At 39.1% G+C, this 23,832-nt stretch overlaps 1 protein-coding gene across 2 annotated transcripts in view; it reads right to left on the bottom strand.

The window, feature by feature from the left end:
- Positions 1-23,832, bottom strand: part of epb41l4a (erythrocyte membrane protein band 4.1 like 4A) — a 523,500-nt gene that overhangs the window by 30,047 nt on the left and 469,621 nt on the right. For both annotated transcript variants that reach the window (XM_028804831.2, XM_028804832.2), the window contains exons 16-17: positions 13,638-13,751; positions 1,780-1,827 (exon numbers count right to left, since the gene is read on the bottom strand). In XM_028804831.2, the coding sequence (XP_028660664.1) occupies positions 1,780-1,827; positions 13,638-13,751 (162 nt within the window). The remainder of the gene's footprint in view (positions 1-1,779; positions 1,828-13,637; positions 13,752-23,832) is intronic.

Below are 23,832 nucleotides of genomic sequence, written 5' to 3'. Positions count from 1 at the left end.
GGAATTGTGTCTGAAGGGGTCTGTTCAGCTAGAGTGCTGGAAGACCAGCAAGTAAACAGAAAATGGAAGTTGGACAGATACTAACTAGTAAGAAAACATAACTCTGGAAATAAAAGGAGAAAAATGAGGAAAGTGTTAGAAGAAATTATAACACAAGGCAAAATTAGACATAACAACACAGAAACACTAACAACTGCATCACCCTAAATCCAAAAAGAAAACAAAAGTTCTGTTTTCTTAATCCAGTTAATTATTATTTAAATACTGAAAGTTGTTTTTTCTTAAAGTGAATACATATCAAAATGAAAACTCACACATTTTTTTAAAATCCTATTTATTACACCGGTCACCATACTGTGTGACTACGCAACCCCTCTGTGTAACTATAACCTACCCCATTAATAACTCCTGCTCTCATGACCAGGAGCCTGAACCTGAGCAGAGAGATTTTAAAAAACCAGACACATGAAAATTGAGATAATCTACACAAATCAAAGGCGGTGACAGACAAACGGCTTTAGACCGAGGCTAAGAGAATGCTTTGCTACTGATGTTAGCACCTCTCAGCAAACATCCTCACTTTAAAGTAAGAACATTGTACATGGCTATTGGGTTTGCTCAATAGAGTTACCATATGTGACTTCTGGTCAAGTCTTAAACATGTCCATCCATCCATCCATCCATCCATCCATCCATCCATCCATCCATCCATCCATCCATTTATACAAGCCACTTAATCAATTCAGCAAAGTCCATATCAACTTGTTAAAAATTATTTAAGAAGGCTGTAGTTTCTTTTTACTGTAATTAAACTGTTATTTAATACAATTAATTTAATTTTGTATTTAATCAGTATTTGATGTGATTTTTGCAATAATTAATTTACATTATATTAAATATTTTTATTATTAACCTACATGCTGTGTTCTTTCTGCCTGACAGGCTTTGTTCTGCTGTCAGTACAACAGCAAGGTTATCTGAGGAGCTCTGCATAAACCTTCAAACTGTTACAAAGTATGCACAAAAATCTACTTGTAACATTAGACAGTTTTTCAGTATATTTTTATTTTTATAAGTCTCAGTTTTTAAGGATTATGTTGGGATCAAGAGATGCACTTTTGACTCCATATCTTGTGCACTAGTAGTAATCATAGTTTCATGTATACCGAGTTCAGTGAAATTCTTACTTGCATGACCTACCATCATGCAACACGTCAGCACTCTCTGGTGCCATAATGAACATGAATGTATTTAAAATTGAGAACTTCATTTTAGGGAGTGCACTTAAGCCTAATGACTTATTGATTATACCATTTGCTGTTAGAAAGTACATTAGAATATCATTTATAGTACGAAATCCAGTCATTTCTGTTGTGAGGCTAGGGTGATTGGGAATATAAAAATAAAAGATGAAGTTACAAATATCTGACTTTAGAAAAAAACGGTAAAGTTGAAACTGATCAATAATTCCTAAGAACATTTAGACTCAGATTTTGGTCATATAAATTGTGTACTGACTGTATTATTTTTTCAGTATTGGAAAGGTGCTGTATAAATAAAATGAACTAGTATTAGTATTGTAAAGGGCTTAGGCATTTCAAAATGATACACAGCATATATTTAAGATTAAAAACTGCATTTTCATTAGGCAACTCTGTAAAGAATTGTAAATGATTTTGGGTGTTTGAAACAGACAATCATATGTCTTTACGTTCATAAATCAATCAAACAAACAAGGAACTCTTCACATTTTACAACTCTGATAACGAAAACAAGCACCTTCTTCGTTGTTGCTTTATATTAGTATCCTCGTTATTCTGTCCTTTCCTTCAAAAAAAGAACACAAATATTAGTTTTGTATTTTTATTTAACTCAGGTTCACTAAACTAAGAATTGACATTCTAAGAATAAAGGCAAGAAATCCACCTGCAATAACATGTCACATAAAGCTAAAAAGGCAAAAAAAAAAGACATTTGACAAAGAAAGTTGAAAAAGAATCCAGGTCTATTATTTTACACATTGCAGATTTAATCAAATGAATGTTACACTTCATGGAAAGTGTAATGACATTATATATAAAATTCTTGGTTGTGTCTCATTTGGCACCTAGCATTTTTCTTTACGAAATTTATTAAAATTATCTTCCCAAATTACAGGCTTTTCCAACTGAACACACACTTTTTAAACTGATAGCATATCACACAATTAAATTAAATAACTAATTGTATAATACCTGCAGACAATGAAGAATAACATTAGATAAAATAAACTTAGTGATAAATATGATTTGTCCATCCATTTTCTAAACCTCATTTTTAAAATGCAGATCACAGATCAATTCCAGCAGTGTTTCATTCTGGTGAGCACTGACATAAAAAGCTTTACAGAACAATTAAAACATATTTCCTTCTCTTTTCTCCTGTAAAATTATACATAACCCATCAACTTCAAGACAGAACTGCCATACACATACTACATTATATTATCGGTTCATTTAATGCACCTTCTCCATCAAGTTTTTAGGGATACATGGAGCAAGAGTTTATCCCGGGAGCATTTCACAAAAAGCAGGAAACAATCTTGGTTGGTTCACCACTCCATCATAGTGCACACTGCCACATCCACCCAATTTAGACCTGTCAGTTATCCTAACCTATACATAACCAGGGGTACAACTTTGACATTAGAAAGTTGTCATTCGAACAGGCCACTTAGCCTAACAAGCTTGTCCGTCCTATTCACCAAGATGGTCCAAAAATAACATCAAATCGAGATCTGAAGGTCCCTAAAGTCCTACTCTGCACTACACTTCTTATAATTTACTCAGTGTCTCTATAGTTCTTTGTGTGAAGAGAAACTTTCCAACATTTGCACAAAATCGGCCTTTAATAAGTTTACAACCATGTTCTCGTGTTCTTCATGCAGGTTTATTTTAAAGTAACAGCCTGATCTATTGTACTAATTTCTTTCACAATTTTAAACACTTCAGCCATGTCACCTTTTAATATTCGTTTGCCTAAGCTGATGGGTTGATAGCACTTTACTGTATCTGTCCCCTATTTGGCTTTTTACAGCAGCTCTTTAAAAAATAAATAGATAAATAAATATATATAGACACACTATGGTCTGAACACATATCTGAATGACTAAAAAGAAAGAAAATTAAAAAGAAAGAACACGTCTGTCCTGGCAATCCCAGTCACAGTGAGGGATTATTCAGATGTACTGCTGTTGGTATAAAGAAGCCCCAGTAGTGTTTCTTGAAACATTTCTGCTGAATAATTTATTGGAGGAAAGTCCTCTGTTTGTGTCAGAGAGAGGATGTGCAGCCTTGTTCATAATGGCACTCAGTTTTGTTTTAATTCTCTCTTTTGCTGTGACCTCCTGGGAGCCCAGAATGTGTCCCATAACTGATCCTGCCCTTTTAATTATCTTGCTGATTCAGTGGGCCTCTCTTGAAGTGATGTTACCAGCCCAGAACATCACAGTGTGCAAAATCGCACTGGCCATCACAGAGTTGTTGAAGATTTGTGAAGGATGTCACTAGCTACATTGTAGGAACACAGTCTCCTAAGACTGACCTTTTTTATTTAGTTCCTCTATGTTCCAAGACTAGTCCAACCTGCCAACCTGCCAAGTACATGTAAGAGAGTGGCAGAAATTACAGAAACAGCAGTAATGGTCAAATCAACCATTTGGTACAATCTTAAAAAGAAAGAACACACTGGTGAACTCAGCAACACCAGAAGGTCTGGAAACCCACAGAGCACAACTATGTTGGATGATTGCAGAGTTCTGTCCATGGTGAAAAAGAACACCTTCATAACGTTCAGACAAACCAAGAACACTCTCTGGGAGGTACACCTACCATTGCCAAAGTCTACAATCAAGAGAAGGACTTCATGAAAGTAAAGACAGAGGGCTTACCACAAGGTGCAAACCACTGGCACACCTCAAGCATAGGAAGGACAGATTAAACTCTGACAGAAATCTTTTTTAAAAGCATGTCCAGTTCTGGAACAATTTTCTTTGGACAAAGGAAACTAAGATCAATATGTATCAGAATGTTGGAAAGAGAAGAGTATGGAGAAGAGAAGAAACTGTCCATGGTCCAATAAATACCACATCATCTGTGAAACATGGTAGAGGCAGTTTTATGACCTGATCATCAGTCAGTCACTGATGTTTATTGATAATATGACAGCTGGTAGAAGTAGCAGGATGAATTCTGAAGTGTACACGGCTATACTGTCTGCTCAGATTCAGTCAAATGCTGCAAAACTGATAGGATGACACTTCACAGTAGAGATGGACAATCAGCCAAAACATTCTGTGACAGCAAACCAAGTGCTTTTCAAGGCAAAGTAGTGGAATGTTCTTCAAAGACCAAGTCAGTCAACTGACCTCAACCTAACTGGACAAACATTTCATGGCTGAAGACAAAACTAATGTCAGAAAGTCCTACGAACAAGCAGCAACTGAAGAGAGCTGCAGTAAAGGCCTACAAAGTATCTGTAGGGTGGACATCCAGCACCTACAGATGGCCAAGAGTTCCAGACTTCAGGCAGTCATTGGCATAAACCATTTTAGCCAAATATTGAAAATGATCATTATATTTACGATTATATTAATTTGTCCAAATACTTTTGAGCCCCTTAAAATAGGGGGTCATATATAAAAATGTCTGTCATTTTTAAACAGCTCATACAATATTTTTGCTAAATCTAAACCTATACTTCAATTACATCTTGATTACTTTGTTTCAATTCCATTGTGGTGATGTGCAGAGCCAAAATTATGAAAATTGTGCTACAGTCCAAATACAGACCTGACAGTATGTATCATATGGATAAATGGCTGACACCTCTATCCAAGCTGATATACAACATTACATTTTTTTTCAGGTGGAGCACAGGCTGTTGAAGTGATTTGCCCATGTTCACACAATGAGGTTGAGGCAGGACTGTATCAAGTGTCACACAGGCACATCTGAGGTTTGCCTTCCAAGCTCTCTCAAAGTACCACCACAAAGCAAGAGGGGGCACTGTCACTAACTTTACCACCTGTTTCTACCTTGACAGCTCAGAGAAAACACCCCCTGAGGGCAACTGACTCCGCCCCTTCTGTGGGAGTTCCTGTAAAGCTGCGCTTACCCAAAGGAAGCTGTCTGACTTGGACCAGTGCTAACCGCAAAGATGAAGCTCCATGGACAAGAAAGAGACGATCTGATGAGCACCGTTCTGTTTAATGAGTGAGGCATCTGCCTATGTTTTCAGTTTGCAGTGCTATTGCATGTATTTTTATTGTGAAAGTCACAAAATCCCAACATTTCTTCCTTGAACCTGGGTTTCAAAACCGTTCAACCAACACAGGATGTTATGGTAAAGAAAGTATTAACAGGGAGGCCAGAAGGATGCTGCCAGAGTAGCAGGCCCAGGAAAGATGGACAGACAACACGGTGGCCAACTTATGGAAGTTGTGAATTAAAAGATAAAGGACTGGAGCAGCTGACAGGGAACACTGAGTTGGACCTGTTTGGGAGACCAAGGCCCTTAATGAACCGTAGAGCAGAATAGTAAGAAAGGATGTAACCTTGTAGTTTAATATCCAGTGACTTTTCCACTACACCATACTGTCTGCAAGTCTGTGCTCTCTCCTTGACCAAGCATTCTATTTACTGTTACTGTTATTTACTCATAGATTTACTCTACTGTAACTTGTTTCAATAAAAATAAATGATTTTTTTTTTCAATAACATTTTGTAATGTTCTCACTGGCCTTGTAAAGGCCTTGACATTTATAGTACTTGTCATAAAATGCTCTTTATGAAAAACACTATAAAAGTCACTGTCAGAGCTCATCTCCAGTAGCAGGTACAGCCCCAGGTTTTTGTTCATTATTGGCAGGATCAGATCCACTACCTAAAAATCCAGAAAGGCATAAAGGAGAGATTTTCTGTTTAAAAAATAATAAACAATTTCACATATTGCCTCTTTTCCTAGAGTGCTTCTCCAGCCCAATTCCACCATGATATAATTACATTTCCATGCAGGTTACTGGAGTATATAATTAACTGTATGATAGTTATTATCCAAAGGTGTGATACTGAATTTTTTTTCAGTCAGCATGTCTCTGTTGTTCCAGTGTAAAACACTGTATATGACATACAGCTCACTTTTACTGTAACAACAAAGTATGTGCCTGTTTAACAAAGTAAAGATCTTTGAACATAACATTAATGAAGAGTACACTTGCCATTATCAATTTACAGATGACATGCCTTTCATGCCTCAAAACCATTGGGAGGAAGCTTCCTGTTGTACCCGTCCACATTAATGCGAGTTTTGCAAAGAATTTTTCAAAGCCTAGCAAAACTAAAAAAATATGAACAAAATGTGTGATATGAAATGCTATTGGTCCTCCAGTAGATGGAGCAAGAGAGCTTCAACAATAAAGCTGGAAACAATGAAAAGTGCAGTAAGGAAGCACACTTCCTAAATAAGGGTGTTAAAATAACATAAAGGGATATGGAGTATAGGTTTAAATATTTATTTAATGTTGTGCTTGAATTTTAATTTTAATGACTTTACCTTTAATGTTTATCTTTTTTTTTACAGGCTTTGGTAAAACTTCTAACATCAATTTCAAAACCACCTTTTAATTGGATAAAATGATGAATATTTTGTTAAGGCACAGATGGTAGAGGGATGTGCTGCAGCGATTCAGTTTAGCAGTTTTACGAAGGTAAATATATACTACATGATTTGATAAGTAGTACATTTGCAAAACCTCTGATGAAGTTCTTACGTTTACTCCGTTTACTTTTCCACTATTTTTATTGAGCTGACACCTTTATCCAAGGTGACTTACAGGATCAGAATGCATGCCAATTGCTTACATTTGAAGCACCAGCTGGATAAATGAATTGTTTGGGGTGGCACAGTAAATCAGACAGAGGAACTGAATTGGCAGCCTGTGGGTTTACCTGCCATAGCCACCTAAAGTTGAATGCCTGATTAACTTACTTCTTCACCAGACATTTCACTATTAATTCATTAAGCAATGGACAGACATGGCGGCACGGTGGCACAGTGGTAGCGCTGCTGCCTCGCAGTTAGGAGACCTGGGTTCACTTCCCGGGTCCTCCTTGCGTGAAGTTTGCATGTTCTCCCCGTGTTTGTGTGGGTTTCCTCCGGGCGCTCCGGTTTCCTCCCACAGTCCAAAGACATGCAGGTTAGGTGGATTGGCGATCCTAAATTGGCCCTAGTGTGTGCTTGGGGTGTGGGTGTGTTTGTGTGTGTCCTGCGGTGGGTTGGCACCCTGCCTGGGATTGGTTCCTGCCCTGTGTTGGCTGGGATTGGCTCCAGCAGACCTCCGTGACCCTGTGTTCGGATTCAGCGGGTTGGAAAATGGATGGATGGATGGACAGACATAGGTGGTTTTTATTTAAGTTAATTGGTTTCTGCTTTGTTTTCTGTGCCATTTAACAAATCTGTATCTTCATATGTGATAGTTCTGTATTTAGTGAGTGATATAATCTGTTCTTGCATTTTTCCTTGAGGGCTGTTGTGGCGCTTTGTGCCTGAACTTGGTGAGAACTGCTGTGCAAGAACAAATTATATTGTATTATTATATTGTTATTTCTGAGAGTGGCCATCTTCCTCTATGAAGAAGACAACTTGTATTCTGTTAGGTGTGTCACATTTACACCATTTTTGACACCAATAGCAAACCAACCTACATGGAAGGGGTCTCTCATTGAATTTCCCTTCCCAAGGTTTCTTCCATTTTTTCCTGCAAGGTTTTTTGTGCATTTTTCTTGTCTACTAAGTGAGTCAAGGTGTTAATTAAATGGCCTGTGAAACCATTCATCCATCCATTATCCAACCCGCTATATCCTAACTACAGGGTCACGGGGGTCTGCCGGAGCCAATCCCAGCCAGCACAGGGCGCAAGGCGGGAAACAAACCCCGGGTAGGGCGCCAGCCCACCGCAGGACGCACAGCCACACACGAAGCGCACACTAGGGACAATTTAGAACCGCCAGTGCACCTAACCTGCATGTCTTTGGACTGTGGGGGGAAACCGGAGGACCTGGAGGAAACCCACGCAGACACGGGGAGAACATGCAAACTCCACGCAGGGAGGACCTGGGAAGCAAACCCAGTTCTCCTAACTGCGAGGCAGCAGCGCTACCCACTGCGCCCCCTGTGAAACCAATTAAAGGCAATTTTGTTTTGATGTTATACAGGTATATACAAAAATAAATTGTTGTTGTGTTAAAGACACTGATTTTTGTTCTTCATTAGTCCAATCACAAATAATTTGCTTAATCAGAAGTTTATTTTGCAAGTATAAACTTGTTCTTTCAGATAAGATGTAAAACTGAGGTCCTGACTCCCTGTGGTCATTAAAGATTTCTAGTCATCTGTCAAAAAGAGTAGGTTTTACTCTAAATTGCTCATCATGTCTTGGTCCTTCTTGTCCCTTAATCATCCCCTGTCTCTTATTGGCTTCTCTTACCTCTTTACCACCTAATAGTGAATGTGTGGTGATTGTACTGTCAAAAGAATGGCTGCTTCAGCATCATCCAGGAGAATGCTACACATTAGTGGTGGTGGTGGAAGTGGTCCCTGATTGTCTACTGTATATAAAGCACTGTGAGTGTCTAGAAAAGTCCTACATCTATCTATCTATCTATCTATCTATCTATCTATCTATCTATCTATCTATCTATCTATCTATCTATCTATCTATCTATCTATCTATCTATCTATCTATCTATCTATCTATCAGTGTGGTGTATCATTTTTACAAAGAGATCTTCAACATTTCCTCATATTCACTTCTTTTTTATTGTTGAATATATGGTATTTGAATACTATAGTGAAAAACAGTTAAGATAATACAACAAACTCCAGTGAAAAGGAGAGAATTATTTTAAAAGAGCATGTGTAGGTCTCTCACAAGTCTGTAGTGAATTACAGTACTTGAGTCTGAGAACGTTATGTTATGTTCGAGTAGGGCTAGGTTAGCAAGCATCAGCAAAAAAACAAATCAACAAAGCCTTCTATAATATTGAAAAGTAAAAAAGAAAGCGGGAAACACAGTTTGGCAGCTTAATCTTCATTACGTGTGTTGTAATATGGAGAATTATGAGAGGATATGGGAAATGAAGATGATGTGACAAACGGTAGAAAGCAAGAGTGGGTGTGAAAGTTGGCCATCTGAGAAAGGTGATAGGAAACTTCCAGGTCAAAGGAAACTTCAGAACTGTCCCAAAGAAGTTTGAGCATAAGGCCTGCCTTTATTGGAAACACATACTTCCTAAAAGATTCAGTGACACATCTGACTTCTGGGGTCAAGTCTTCAATCACTGGCCATACTCATACAAGATATGCAAAGCAAAACCTATGCCTGCTGCATCCAGCATGACGGAGGAACAAGAATCAACCACGAGCAGTAACACCAGACCATCATCAGTTACACACAGTCACACACCCATGTTCACTCACATGGAGTTAGCTTATAACCTCCTGTCCACTTAGTACACGGGGAGACAGACAGACAGACAGACAGACAGACAGACAGACAGACAGACAGACAGACAGACAGACAGACAGACAGATAGATAGATAGATAGATAGATAGATAGATAGATAGATAGATAGATAGATAGATAGATAGATAGATAGATAGATAGATCTTATTCTGACTGGCACTGGTACCAAATCACATTCATTTCCTGATGAATTTCCTTTAGAAGTTAAACAGAGATGAATAATGTTTGACTTGGAGACAATGAGTGCTATGTGTTAATCTTACAGATAATGCGGATTCCTTCCAAAGTCAGTTACATCATTAGGTACTGTCATTGTATAAAATGGGATACAGATTTAATGAGTTTCCGGCCTTTCACTTTAATTTTATTGCATTACTAGGAGCAATGCTAAAAAGAAAATGGATATTCTTTTTCTTTACAATTCAATTTCGATTCTGACAGTATTTTAAATACTTCAATGTGGGAAAATGAATTGTGCCACACAGCTTGTAATCCACTAATCAATTTAGATTGGCAGCGGCTGGAGCCTCTCCTGACAGCACAGGGATCCAGATAGGATTTAGTCCATCAAGTGAAGTACAGTACTTTCAGGAATCTATATTAAAGTATACTGAGTGGTCTCCCATGCAGGATGGGCTTCAGTCCTGTGAGTATTTCTAAAAGGAATGACACCACATCCTCACATCCTGGCCAACAGTTAGATTTGAAAAGAAGTGAATAACATGCATTGTAAATGAATCTATAAAGCCATTATTTAATCCATGTTATTCAGTTCAAGTTGAGAGGTAAATAAACACAGTGAGGCTTTCATATTAATGAAAATAAATTCAAGGGTTAGAGTTTTTGTGAGTGAAGGTCACCAGGATTGAGCTGTGATATGAAAAACATGTTTTGTAGGATGGGGTGTAAGAAGTGAAGTTCAAATATGTGAAGCAGCTGATGGGCTCGGAATTCTCTGTAAATTCAGTTAAACCTGAGTCAGATGATCTGCTTTACAGAGTTGAACCCGAATAACTCTACTGGATGAAATAACACAGAGCTACACAAAATCATAAATATTTCTATGCCTTCCACCACCTTATGGTAACTCTATGGTATACTCATCAATATGTATGAATGGGGAGAAACTTTCAAGAAAAAACACAATGGCAAATGAAAAGCCATAAAGCTAGTTTTAGACAAAACTAAAACTGAACCATTGCTCAAATTGAGCTATAGTGATGACAATGTGGGTTTGTACTTTAACGTTTCTCAGGTAGACCTTCGATTCTAATATTATTCCTTCTGCACCTATCTTCCAGGGCCGCATGTCTGTCTCCGAGTTTTTTGCATTCGGAATTCGCAGCTGTAGCTTTTTTATCGGCGTTAGATGCCAATTGTTCCGCTGTTTCAATTAGAGCCATGAATGCTCGCTTAACATCATCCAGGTGATCGGCAAGTTTTTTCAGTTTAGATCAATTTTCTTCAATGTGTTCCTCTAATTTCCCCACTATACCTTTAAAGGTCGCGTCAAACCGATTAAATAGACGCATTTCCAGGTCTTTGTTATCCTGACGCAGCTCCTGTCGCAGTTTCTCATTTGTCTTAAGCAAGTCACTTCTTTGTTTCTTCTTATTTCTCTGAATGTCTTTCTTAAGGTCACTCACGGCCGTAGGCCGTGGCCGTGGCCAATGTTGTGATCATTTCCTTCAGTTCGGACACATCGTTTCGGCTTTCGTGCTCCGTGGGTGGAATTGCAGCCCCTGTTACAGCCGATGCTTCAGGCTTGCGAGGAGTAGATGAGAACACATACTGCAAGGCCTTTTATAGTTTCGAGTGATCTTCTGAAATCGGCGATCCATCGTGACCTGCATCACTTGCACCCTCGCTCCCATTTTCGCGCTCGACTGGAGACGATGCAGTGGAGCGGTGTCCTAGGAAGTCTGCGCATTCATCTGCCTGTTCCAGGTCAGTCTCCGAGAGGCCGTACCTCGCTTGATGTCTGTCTAGACTTTGATGTAGCTTTAAGTTTCTTTTCCATTTTTTTCTGACCTCCCTTTTTGTTACTCATGTTTATATACTGCAGTGGAAGCTCCTCGGGTCAGTTAAATACAGGATACCTCAAAATAATAAGAAATACGTGAGAAAATAAAGCCGCTGCTAACGGAGCTCTGCTTCAGATGTCCATCTCCTGTAACAGACGAGACCAACTCTCAGTCAACTCTCATTGTCTAGTGATGACAATGTGAATTGGACATCAGAAGTTAGCACAGACACTTTTTCGGTAGATTCTAACCTTCCAAGTTTCGGTGATGTTTGTGCTTGTTGTCAGCTTCATACTACTGCTGACAATCCTACACCTTATTTTTGCCCACTTACAGGTAACCCCGGTCTAAAGAAGTCACGATTATCTGGACAATTTATGACTTGTTGATGATAGTCTGGTGGAGAATGTTGAGCAGTGACGGAAATGTCAAGTAAACCATTCCTTGTCGCTGTGGCGGCTTTTCAGTCTCCTGATACTGTGGGTAAACCACTCCAGAATTGGCACTGGTCCACAAACCAGTTTTTGCACACACCTATTTTTGGCAAAGCTAGGAGTGAGTGTCATTTTTCACTTATTTAAAAATTAACATTGACTATGATGAAGCCAATCACCCAGCACTGAAACTGTAAAAGTATGCAGAAGGTGTACACTCCAAATTGTGACATAAGGACTGACCAAAATTTCATGAGTTACAAGAGAATTATATTGTACAGTACATCACATCCAAATGGGATGATTCAGTTTCAAGTCCTATATGGCGTGCAAAGCAAGTGTGTATATCTGGAACTCGATACTTTTACACTGGTAAAAGAACCAAGTGAGACAGCAAATACAGTCAATATAGGGTCATTATGTCATCTGTGCTATCAATGGTGGACCCTTTGCTTGACCAGCGTTACTGTTTAACGATGGACAGTTTCTATACTTTTAACATTTTACCTCAAAGGAAAATCAATGTATACAGCACTATATGACCAAACTGCTATGAGACACCTGGTGACTCTGGTCATTCGAATACGTCAAGCTCCAGTTTGGGTGTAGTAAGTAGCTGTGTGGCAGAAAGGCAAAATGATTGTGATGAAGTGGAAGGAAAGAAAGATGTCCACCTCCGAAGCACTGTTCATAATGCAGCAACTGTCAATGTTCGTATCAGCAGAAACCTGGTACTCACTAAGCCTTGCACTGGCTTGGCCTACAATAACACGATGGACACCATCAATTGTGTGGTTCAGGCACTGGGACAAAATTATCTTTTGATATCTGCTCAAAAAGTGCCTGTGTGCTTTGGTGACTGCTTCAAAACATATCACAAAAAGCACGCATACTAAATCTGCATCAGCACAGCAGTCGACACTAGACATACTTATCCTACTGTGGTGATGGTGACGTTTTGTTATATAAATGTTTCTGTTACACATAATAACATTTTTTTGTTGTTGAAAAAAGTTAATATTTTGGCTTCATTTTTCCAGAGGTATATGGAGGCTACTACTGAAAATTTTACTTTTTTGCATCTGTAATGAAAAATGTGGACTACGTAAATCATGTGAAATAATGTAAAATGGGTACACTTTATTGTAGCTGAAGACTTTTTTCCTTACTGTTTAATTAGGACAGTTTCTCCCCACAGATGAGGAAATACCCAAAAGGCTTCAACGTAAGGTCCATGTCTGAATATCAGAGTTTTCTATCAGGGTGTTAATAAGTGGCACCAGGTTGTATGCTTGTGGGATGTGTAAATAAGACATTTCCTGTACTCTGTGCACATGAGAATAAACTTGAACTTAAAACCTGGGACTTTGAAGGAACAGCACTGTACCAGCATACTTAACAAAGATATTAAAAATATGTGACTAAAGCGGAACAAAAACATCAATTCAATAATACTTGTAATCACATAAATAATTTGAATTGTATTTTTATAATTGTGGCAGCCCTTTTAGACCACTTCTCCTTTGGCTTTTCTGTGAATATCAAAGGGGAGCTTCTCCACCATCAGGCTGCCTGGTCAGTTTAAGTAAAGACACTGAAAAGTTAAAAATTATTACCTGCGTCTTGGTGGCTGCACGGCTTCATTGTCACTCCCACCTGAAGGGGTCCGACGTCTAGGAGTTGGGAATTTTGGAGATTTAGTGCGATCATTTGAAGAATTATATAAACCACTGGAAAAAAAAAGACAAATATTGTCATTTCGAAAGTATATGAATATCTCTTTCACCTAGTAGGGTCACCCAAGGCAAACTATTACTCTGTCAGAGACCTAACTAAATGTGATTCATATTGACCTCTATAGAAAAGCAAGTCAAGGAGTCTGTAACCTCGCCTTGGAATTAGGAAACCGGGGCCTGCCATGGAACCAGGTCTTGGGGTGGGACACTTCAGCAAGTGTGTGGTGGTTGGGCTTTTACAAGGGGAGACACAATGGTCTGGTGCAGGGGTTGGCAACGTTGGTCCTGGTGAGCCGCAGTATGTGCAGGTTTTTGTTCCAACCCAGTTCCTTAACGAGAACTCAATTATTGCTGATGAAGCACATATTGCTTAAGTGACATTTTGATGCTTCATTTTAGTGGTCTCGCTTGTTAAGGTTCTCCAACCTTAATTGCTTATTTCAATCTTAAACTGCTGCATTCAGTGTTTTAATTGCTCCTTATTAGCAATAAGATGTAAAAGACAAAGCAGCCAGCAGTTCTCCAGCTAGCTTTTTTCCAATTACATCTGTGTGTGTTCATCATGCACGGTTTGATTTAGACTGAAAATGATCTGTTTTAGGCTTCATATCATTTGGATGATATCTTTGGAAAGGAAAAAAATCTATGATATAAGAGCCTTACATTGCACAGACTAACAAGCCATAAAATTAAATAAGGTCTGAGATTGGCAATGATTGGTTTCTAATTAAGCAATTGGGTTGGAATGAAAACCTGTAGCCACTGCGGCTCACCAGGACCGACGTTGCCTACCCCTGGTCTGGTGCATTGTGGCAGTCAAAGGCAGGTACTTCAGCAGACTGAAACTGACTGTAGGGGTAGTGACAGAGAGAACTAGGTCATGGATACAAGGGGCAGAAATAAGGTCCTTCACAGAGTGTCTGGGCTCAGCCTTAGAGATAGGGCGAGAAAAGCGGACATTTGGAAGGAGGTCAAAGTACAGCCGCTGCTCCTCCCTATTGAAAGGGGCCAGTTGAGGTGATTCGGGCATTTGATTAGGTGTTTTTTCTGGCATGTCAAACTGGGAGGAGGCCACTGGGAAGACAGAGGAAAAGCTGGAGAGATGATATCTCTCGGCTGGCCTGGAAACGCCTCAGTATCCCCCAGGGGTAGTTGGAGGAGGTGGCAGAGAACAGAGGTGCTTGGGCATCTTTGCTTAGATTGCTGAAGGACCTGCATAAGTAGCAGAAAATGGATATTTGGATGAAAATCTCTGTTTTATTTCCCCAGGCAATCTATAATTTCATTTTACTGTGCTTTTGAGGTACAGTTGCAATGTCTTTTGGTCTAAAGAAATAATTTGGACTCCAAACATGCATATTTTTAATGCAGACAAAAATAAAAATGACCATAAAGCAAACCAGCACTGTACAGCAGTATGGGCTTCATTAGGCAGTTGTAATTATATTTTTAAGATGGCCTCTATTATATAACACCAGTAACAGCACACTGCACGATAACGCTCAGTGAATACACTTGACTTGAGCATTCCTAGTTTTCATCCTCTTTCTCTGTACGTTTATTATTCGTTTGCTCAGAGGTTGATGCGCTTGCAGCTTTCTGAGCAGCTCATCTTTTCTCCACCATAGCGGCCCGCTCCTTCTCTTCTTTCGTCGGCATCTTTTCGTGTTAAAACTGATTAAGTCAGTGTTTGTGTTGCAATTATTTAGTATGTTTTTCTTAATTTTTCACTTAATCTGGCACTTAAGTGTTGAATCTGCCTCAATAATAATTTAAGATATGAAGAGGTAGGGGAAGTGATGACGAAGGTGGTAGGGATGAGAACGGCGCCCGTACACATGTGCTGAGCTGATTCTACAATAAAATAAAATAAAAATAAAAAGAGGAATAACCTTGGAGGTACATGTTCACCCCAAAAGCAGATAGTAGACGTCACGTAGTATATGTGTACCAAATTTCAGATCAATAGGTCAAATGGTTTGCGAGCTACAGATGATTTAAAATCCTGGACAGACAAACGAACAGCCACGGTAGCGTATTATATAAGAAGATATTTAATTCTCAGCACAGTGGAGGCTATGCTGTGTTACTGATCAAGGGACCCGGGTTCAAGTGCTTGCCCTGCCACAATTTGGGTGCCCATTCTGCCATATAGTACAAAGAGAACCCTTTATTTAAAGTGTTTTCCTTTTCATCCATCCATTTACTTTGCCTGCTAAATCTCATTTCTAGTGGGGCATGAAGTCAAAGTTTTGCCCAGAAGTATGGAAGTCAAGGTAGGAACCAACCCCTGGTGTGCCATTTCAGTAATGCACAAAAAGTAACTGTGCTGTGGTGAATGACAAGAGTGTTATAAATGCCACAAATCATGCCCCTCTGTGTTTTGTAACGTCTTTTTCCCGCACCGTTAATATTTTATATTAAATACCATCAAAGTACTGCTTCTTCCCTTTTAAATGAAGTTATTAGTTGCTCTGAAAAGTGGCAATGGTTAGCAAAGTAGCAATATAAAATAAGGCCTTATGAGGTGATGTGCCACTATTGTTTCTTTTTAAATAAGCTGCAGGTCATTATAAATTTATCACTTGCAAAAGGCTTTTCATTGTCTATTCCATTTGACTCAGTTAAGCCTAAAGCCCCACCATCTGGGGCTTGAGGCTCCCTGGGGTGTTCAGCAAACAGGCACGTCTGTCCAATCTCAAGTCTATCAAAGCAAGGGGTCAACCTGATCTGTCCGTGGTGGGCTTTCTAGCCAATATATGCTAGTCAATTGCAGCGCACCTTCACTTGTTCATCTGGCAGACATAACCACCTTCAGGCGGCCGGATCTGGAAACGTCTGCCATGTAAACTGTTGATTCAGCATGTGATGCGTTCAGCAACGCTCTTCCTCCAGGCTTCTGTTCAATGTGTGTTTGTTTGCTAATAAGTGAATATGCTATGCAGCCCACAGAGGAAAGGGTAGGAGTGTTTTTCACGTTCCTGCTAAACACACAGTCTATACTAGAAGCCTTTCTTTGCGCATATCCATCACTGGTATTAAGCTGAGACAGCGAATGCCATCCTACTGCTTTAACAGCATTAACTTTGTGATCACGTAATGGCACCATTTACTGGGATTATTCTGACACAAGCACAGCTTGGTGACTTGCACTGGTACCAAATCACATTAGTTTCCTGTTGACTAAAACTCTTAAAATAGGGCTTTAGAAATTAAACAGAGATGAACGATATTTGATTTGAAGAATGCAATGAATGTTATGTGTTAATCTTACAGATAATGCGGATTCCTTCCAAAGTCAGTTACAGCATTAGGTGGTACTGTCATTGTATAAAATGAGATACAGATTTAATGAGTTTCCCATGCAGCCTTTCACTTGAATTATATTGCATTACTAGGAGGGATGTTAAAAAGAAAATGGATATTCTTTTCCTTTACAATTCAATTTTGATTCTGACAATATTTTAAATTCCTCAATGTGAGCACATTAATTGCACCAGTCAATAAACCCAGTTTAGACTGGCAGAAGCTGGAGCTTATCCTGGCAGCACATTGCTCCAGCTGGGGTTCAGTCCGGCACTGGAAGCAAAGTACTTTCAGGAATATAATTAATGTATACTGACAGGCCTCCCAGGCAGGGTGGGTTTCTGTCCTATGAGTATTTCTAAAAGGAAAGACACCACATCCTCCCATCCTGGCCAAGAGTAGGATTTGAAAAACGCACTGATGAATTGAATAACAAGCATTGTAAAAATAATCCATCCATCCATCCATCATTTAATCCACATTCTCCACTTCAAGTTTAGGTGTAAATAAATACAGTGAGGCTTTCATATTAATGATATAAAATTCAAGAATTAAGATATTTGAGTGAATGGCACTGGGATTGAGTTCTGCTGTGATGTAAAAAAATATGATTTGCAGGATGGAGTGTAAGAAATGAAGTGTTCAAATATGTGAAACTGCTGATGGATACGTTTGTGGAATAAAGTTTATAAATAAAGTCTCAGGGCCACTCTGCAAAGCAAAAACATTAAGTACTTATTCTATACTATGTATAAATGTAGAATAAAAGTATAAAACTAGATGGCCTCTGACCAACCTCGTTTTTTTGTCTATGTAAAACTTGACAATGTGTTGCACCCTCTACATCTTGGCAATCAGCGCTGCTGTCTTCCTTATGGTCTGTCTTTTTGAATTTATTCCTATTAATCTAACTGTGTGCAAAACTCACTTACTCGATTTCACGGCTAAGTTTAAGGCCATCTCAGAAACAGCGTGTGCCAGACACAACACAATAGTTTCTGGGCACCAGTCCATGTCAGGGGGCACACACACACACACAATTGCTGACACTGAGCTTAACCAGTTAGACTAACATGTGGTTGGAAGAAAAATCTGTCACAGACAGTGACAAAACCTAGTTTACTAAAGCCAAGAGGCAGCGGTACAATTCATTACACCACCATTGTCAGCTTTTCTTAATACTAATAATTTGAACTTTTTTGTATCCATTATGAAAAAACATAAATCATGTGAAATAATGTAAAATGAGAATACTTTATTGCAGGGGTCTCCAACTCCAGTCCTGGAGAGTTACTGTGGCTGCAGGTTTTCATTCTAACCCTTTTCTTAATCAGTGACCAGATTTTGCTACACATTAACTCTTTGCCTTAATTTTAATTGATGTACAACTTAAGACTCGGGGCCCTTAATTATTTATTTTTTCCTTAATTACCAACCAAACAATATTAAGACACAAAATGAACCAACACATAAACAACAACCTGCGTCCATCACACAATAACTGAAACTAAAGAAAGGTGAAGGCCTCAGTAATGTTGATCTGCTCAGGTCCACAAAACATTTTGACAGCGCTCTTAAAAAAGAAATTCAACAGTTTTGGAAATGTCTGCCATGGCAGAATGAGCACCATGGAATTAAATAACGGGTTTAATTAGCAACAAGTATTGGCTTCAAATTAAGAAAGTAAATGAAAGTTGGAGTTTGAGGCCCCAACTTAGTTGGTCATCTGTTGGCTCACTTCACATCAAATTTATGTTTAGGTGACATTTAAGGAAAAAAGAATCAATTCAGTGGTCAGAGTCTCAAGAAAAGTAAATTAAAATAAAGGGAAATAGTTAATTAGCGGCAAAAACTAATTAAGAAAAAAGTTAGAATGAAAACCTACAGCCACAGTAGCTCTCCAGGACTGGAGTTGGAGGCCCCTGCTTTATTGTATTTAAAGCTTTTATATACTTAACTGCTTTACTAAAAAAGTTTCCGACATAATTATTTGATCATTTCAGCAAGTTTAACCTAAAAAAAGGAGAGACCTTGTAGTAATGGCTGTACACACACTGCAAACTGTAATGCAACAACTGAAAAAGCTGCGATCATTTGGAAACATGTAAGAACCATTCAATCTCTGTCTGCACATAATGGATGACTGATGCAAATTAGTCACCAGAAGCTGTCATTAATTTATTTAATATAATTTCACTTTTTACTGAGCAGGGCCCTTCACAATAGACATGAGCTGTCATTACTATCAATGGGAGAAGTTTCAAATCACAAAGAATTTTGTCTAGGTGCAGTTATTGCTTGTAATATTTACCTTTGACCATCCATCTTCTGTTCAAAACTCTGCAATCAGTTTTACCAAATGCAGCTGCTTGTAGCTCATAACTTTGGATTTGCTGTTGAGGATATTTATGCTTCTTGTTACAGTAGCTGTTTTGTTTAACTGCTGAGTCCATTTATATTTTTGGATGTCTACTATTGCCATTTTAAAGTTGTCATCTGTTGCTATAGAATACTGAATTGTTGGAATATGACTTAAATGTTCTTTATTTTTTTAATTTAGATGCTCATGCATGCAGCCTTGTACTAGACATGCTAATAAAATAAACAGAATGTGACCAGAAGAAATGGTGCAGCCAAAAAGGCTTGAAATTGGGAGATCAAGCTGTGCTAGTGTCAAAACCAAAACGAGAAAAAAAAAAAAATTACAGGCAGAAATCAAAAATTTCAGGAGTCAAAAACGGTTCAGTAATCCACAAACTCGGATTAGAAAGATGACTTTTTTATCTTTTCGCATTGTTCCCAAATTGTCACAGCCTCCAACGACAATAATCTAACAACACAGCGACAAAACAGTGCAAATAATAAAGAAGATTTAAAACTAACATCGGAATAATAATACATTTGAATTCTAGGGCTAGGAAACCTGCCAAAATGAATGGAAAATCAAAAAAAATATATGAAGAAATGCCCATAAAAGTGAATCAAAAATCTATTCCTAACAAACAGTAGTCTTCAATATTGTGAGATCATGTTCTCCTGTGTTTTTCGGAGAAAAGTTCTTTACAATTCTCCCAAGAACAGGCAATGGGGCCAACAGTGGACAAAGCAAACTTTAGAGCAATAAAAGAAGTACTCAGATGAGAATAAAGCCACATTTGTTCTTGACTTTCAAAATCCTGTCTAGTTAATGAGTGAAGGCACTTTTTGGGCTAACTGACATCGAATAACCAAGTGAAACACAGATCTATTAGATCTGTGGGTCCTAAGTGCTCAAGCATTGTGCCTTAACTGTCAATGCTGTATGAAACAAACTCACTTTTCACCTGATTCTGTCTTGTAATTTCAATTTTTGAGTGTCTCCTTGCTATTGTGCTATGTGACACCAACAAACCAATACTGGCCACAATAAGGTTCTATTAGGCCAGCGGTTCTCAAACTGTGGGGACCTGAAGAAACAAAAAAGGGGGTGCGAATGTTGCCATATGTGGCGTAATTTCGCTATTCGTAGGAAAATTTTAAACTTGTATTGGCAGCAAAAAATATAGGAATAAATTTTATTAGGGTTTCAAAAAAAAGTTAGGGGGGCGCGATTAAAACTGTTATGAAAACTCGGGTCGCAAATACTTAAAGGTTGAGAAACGCTATATTAGGCAATGAAATACTGCAGAAGGGGCACAGCTGTAGCTGAGGCTCACACTTGATGCAAGTTTACACACAGTGTTTCATGTTCTTGCTTTTATTCCCTACATTTGTCATATAGACATCAGAATTCCTACCAGCATTTGCCATCAGTAAAAGCTAGCAATACAATATTCAATAAACACATGTTAGAAAACATAAATAGCTACATACGTACATAATTAATAAAGTGTACATTAATCAGTAGTCGTTTAGTGCTGCCTTGAATGTCTTTCTCAGGTAGGGTCCAGCAGCATAATAAAGACAGTGATGGTCACTGGAGATTAACTAACGAGTCCAAAGCTACCAGGCATCAATGCCAATATGGCTTGGCATGTGATTCACAGGAGTCTGGGTGAAATTACACTCCAGCTGTCATGGCGACTCAGAAGTCTCATGAGGTTGGACAACAGAGCTGCTGGGTCATTTCTCACATCCAGATCTCATGCAGTAACATTCAATCAATTTTCCTCCACATGAAGAAAGGCAGTGGCAGTGGCTGCTGGGTAGCAGCTCCCATGTGGTTCAGTTTATGCTGGTGTACAACTCAAAGAATCCAAAGAAAACAGCCATCATCACTGCTTCTTACTGTGGACTATCACTCTGTCACATAAGTCGTTCAGCTTATGACATTCTACGCCAGACTTGTTGAAGAAATATGCTCTGTGGGGGGGCTCCTGGTCAGATAAAAGAATCTGGCAGCCCACTTTCTCCATAATTATAATCAAGGCTAGGTAATCACAGCCACTGTAGTGAGGACTTCTAAGCAGATTCTACATATTTGGCTTTAAGTAATACTTTGTGTTGTGTGTCCATCATTCTGCTTTATGTTTATGTGTTCCTTTCTGGCTCAATCAATGACGCTTCAGACTGCCACCGCATGTTCAGTCCGTGTTTGTGTGGGTTTCCTCCAAGTGCTCTAATTTCCCCCCGTTGTCCAAAGACATGCAGGGTAATGAACTGATGTTGCCAAACTGGCCCTGGTGTATGTTTCTTTGCATTGTGATAGACTGGCACACTGTCCAGGTGTTTTTCCAGCTTTGCACCCTTTGACTGCTGGGATAGACTCCAGCTAACCATGACCCTGCTCTGGATAAGGAGGTGAGGAACATGGATGAATATCATAACAGTCTCTAACCATGATGAAACAGTCCATTCATGTTATAATTAAATTCCTCCTTTTAATGTGTGAATTGGCATCTGTGGTGAAACAAGTAAGGGGTCTTTGGCAGTGCAGGATTTTAGATATAAAAAGGCTTGAGGATGTGGGTACATGTCACTGCAATGCCATGCTCCCTGGAGTGTTTAATAAGGAAACTGGCTGAAAAAGGATTTACATGCAAACATGATCAGCTCAGCCAGTATTTTCACTCACACTCTGCAGGTCATTAGTCAAAGCAACTGCAGCCACAAAGTATGAAGGAGTCTGAGAGGAGAACGAAGGGAAATAGTAAAAAAATTGAGGAATTAAGGTGAAGGAGAAGACAAAGAGTCGAATTGAGTTGGGGCCAGTGTGGAGAGAAGGCAGTGAAGCAGTCAGGGGAAACCTCCCCATAGGAGCATGGGGTGGATGGGATCGCTCCTGTTCCACAGTGGAGAGCAGGAGAAATTATAGGCTCCTATGGACCAATGGAGGTGGAGGGAAGACAGAGTCAGACTCAGCGTGTCTGAGTGGACATCAAGGGAGATGACTGGGATGGGAGTCGTGAGTAGAGTCTCTGACCTGCTGAGCATACCTGGGAGAAGGGTGAGCATGGCAAGATGAGAGGGAGAGCACACTGAAAAGGAGAAAATGGAAATTTTGATTCAGATTTTATTTGTGGTTTTAATGGAATGTTTATTGTTATTATTTTTTTTTTTGCTTTATGTTCCTCGTGAACCCTGAATTTTATGGAATGATTTACTCTGATTACTTATTTGGCCACGGCTTTTATTGTGTGGAAATAAAATACATTGAGCACATTTGCACCAGTCTTGCTGCTTGTTTATGTGTCCTCATTGCCTTAGCTATCCCAGGGTCAAGGAGATGATGCCAAGGCTGCAGACAACCTCAGCATCACAGCATCCACCTGGCTACTTACCATTATAATTCTGATCACATTTTAATCTTGTTTTCTCTTACTTTCTTTTGGTTAAAACCAAAACAAACTTTAATTCCTTTAATAGAATACTAAGCAAAAAACTGATAATTTTTTGCATTTGTTATTTACTGCACATTGTTAGAACCGATGGCAGAAAAACACTTTTAATTTAAAAGTTTCTGATACAATGGGCTTGAAAGGAGACCCATTAAGCAGTAAACAATAGCAAAATGTTCATGAAAAAATGGCATTTTATTGGAAATGTCAGGTAGGTTCACAATGTCCAAAATGTATGTGTTTTGGCAAAATTACCTTTAAATAAACCACTTCTGGAAAATACATGACAAGAGTAGTAAGTTCAAATGGGATCAAGCTTTTAATTAGCAGATGCACCTCTTTCTGCATTCATCTATATAAGAAAAATGGTAAGCTGTTTCCATTTGGATGTCTGTTTGTCTGCTAATCACGCAAAAAGGGTTATATATGACCGGGTGAATAGTGAAGATGCCAGATGAAAGGTTCAGGGAAACACCGTTTAATTATTTGCCAAAAAATAATGAAAACTAGTGCCGTTGGCATCAAAGTACAGAGGGTTGTAGCAGCCCAAAGGTAGGGCACTCTGTCACTTTTGAGGTCAAGGGGTCCAGAATGAATGCCTCCTTCTGGGCACCACCCATTTTTATGGTGATCCCAGGTGGAAGGGGTGGAACCTTCTCTAGGCATTGTGGGAGGGGCTAGGTGTTATCCTAAGATGTCTTCCTGGAGCTGCGGTGGAGAGAGAATAAACAGCGCTAGCGTCACCTCTTGTCTCCTGGAGGTATTGCTTACCTTCTCAGGGCCTGGAACTGATTTTTACTATCATTTTGCATGTGCCTTGCCATTTGGCCAACTTAAAATATAAGCTAAATATCACTTCAGAAAGAGGGGTTATAGTGGGAGAGGGATAACTCAAAAAACAGTGCCAACGTGAGGACAACCCACAAGGCAGCTTGAATATGCTGGGACAAGGA

Source organism: Erpetoichthys calabaricus, chromosome 7, assembly GCF_900747795.2.
Source record: "Erpetoichthys calabaricus chromosome 7, fErpCal1.3, whole genome shotgun sequence".
In the NCBI taxonomy this organism is placed as follows: Eukaryota; Metazoa; Chordata; class Cladistia; order Polypteriformes; family Polypteridae; genus Erpetoichthys; species Erpetoichthys calabaricus.
The sequence above is the reverse complement of the archived record's forward strand: the minus strand, read 5'-3'. Positions and strand labels throughout refer to the sequence as shown.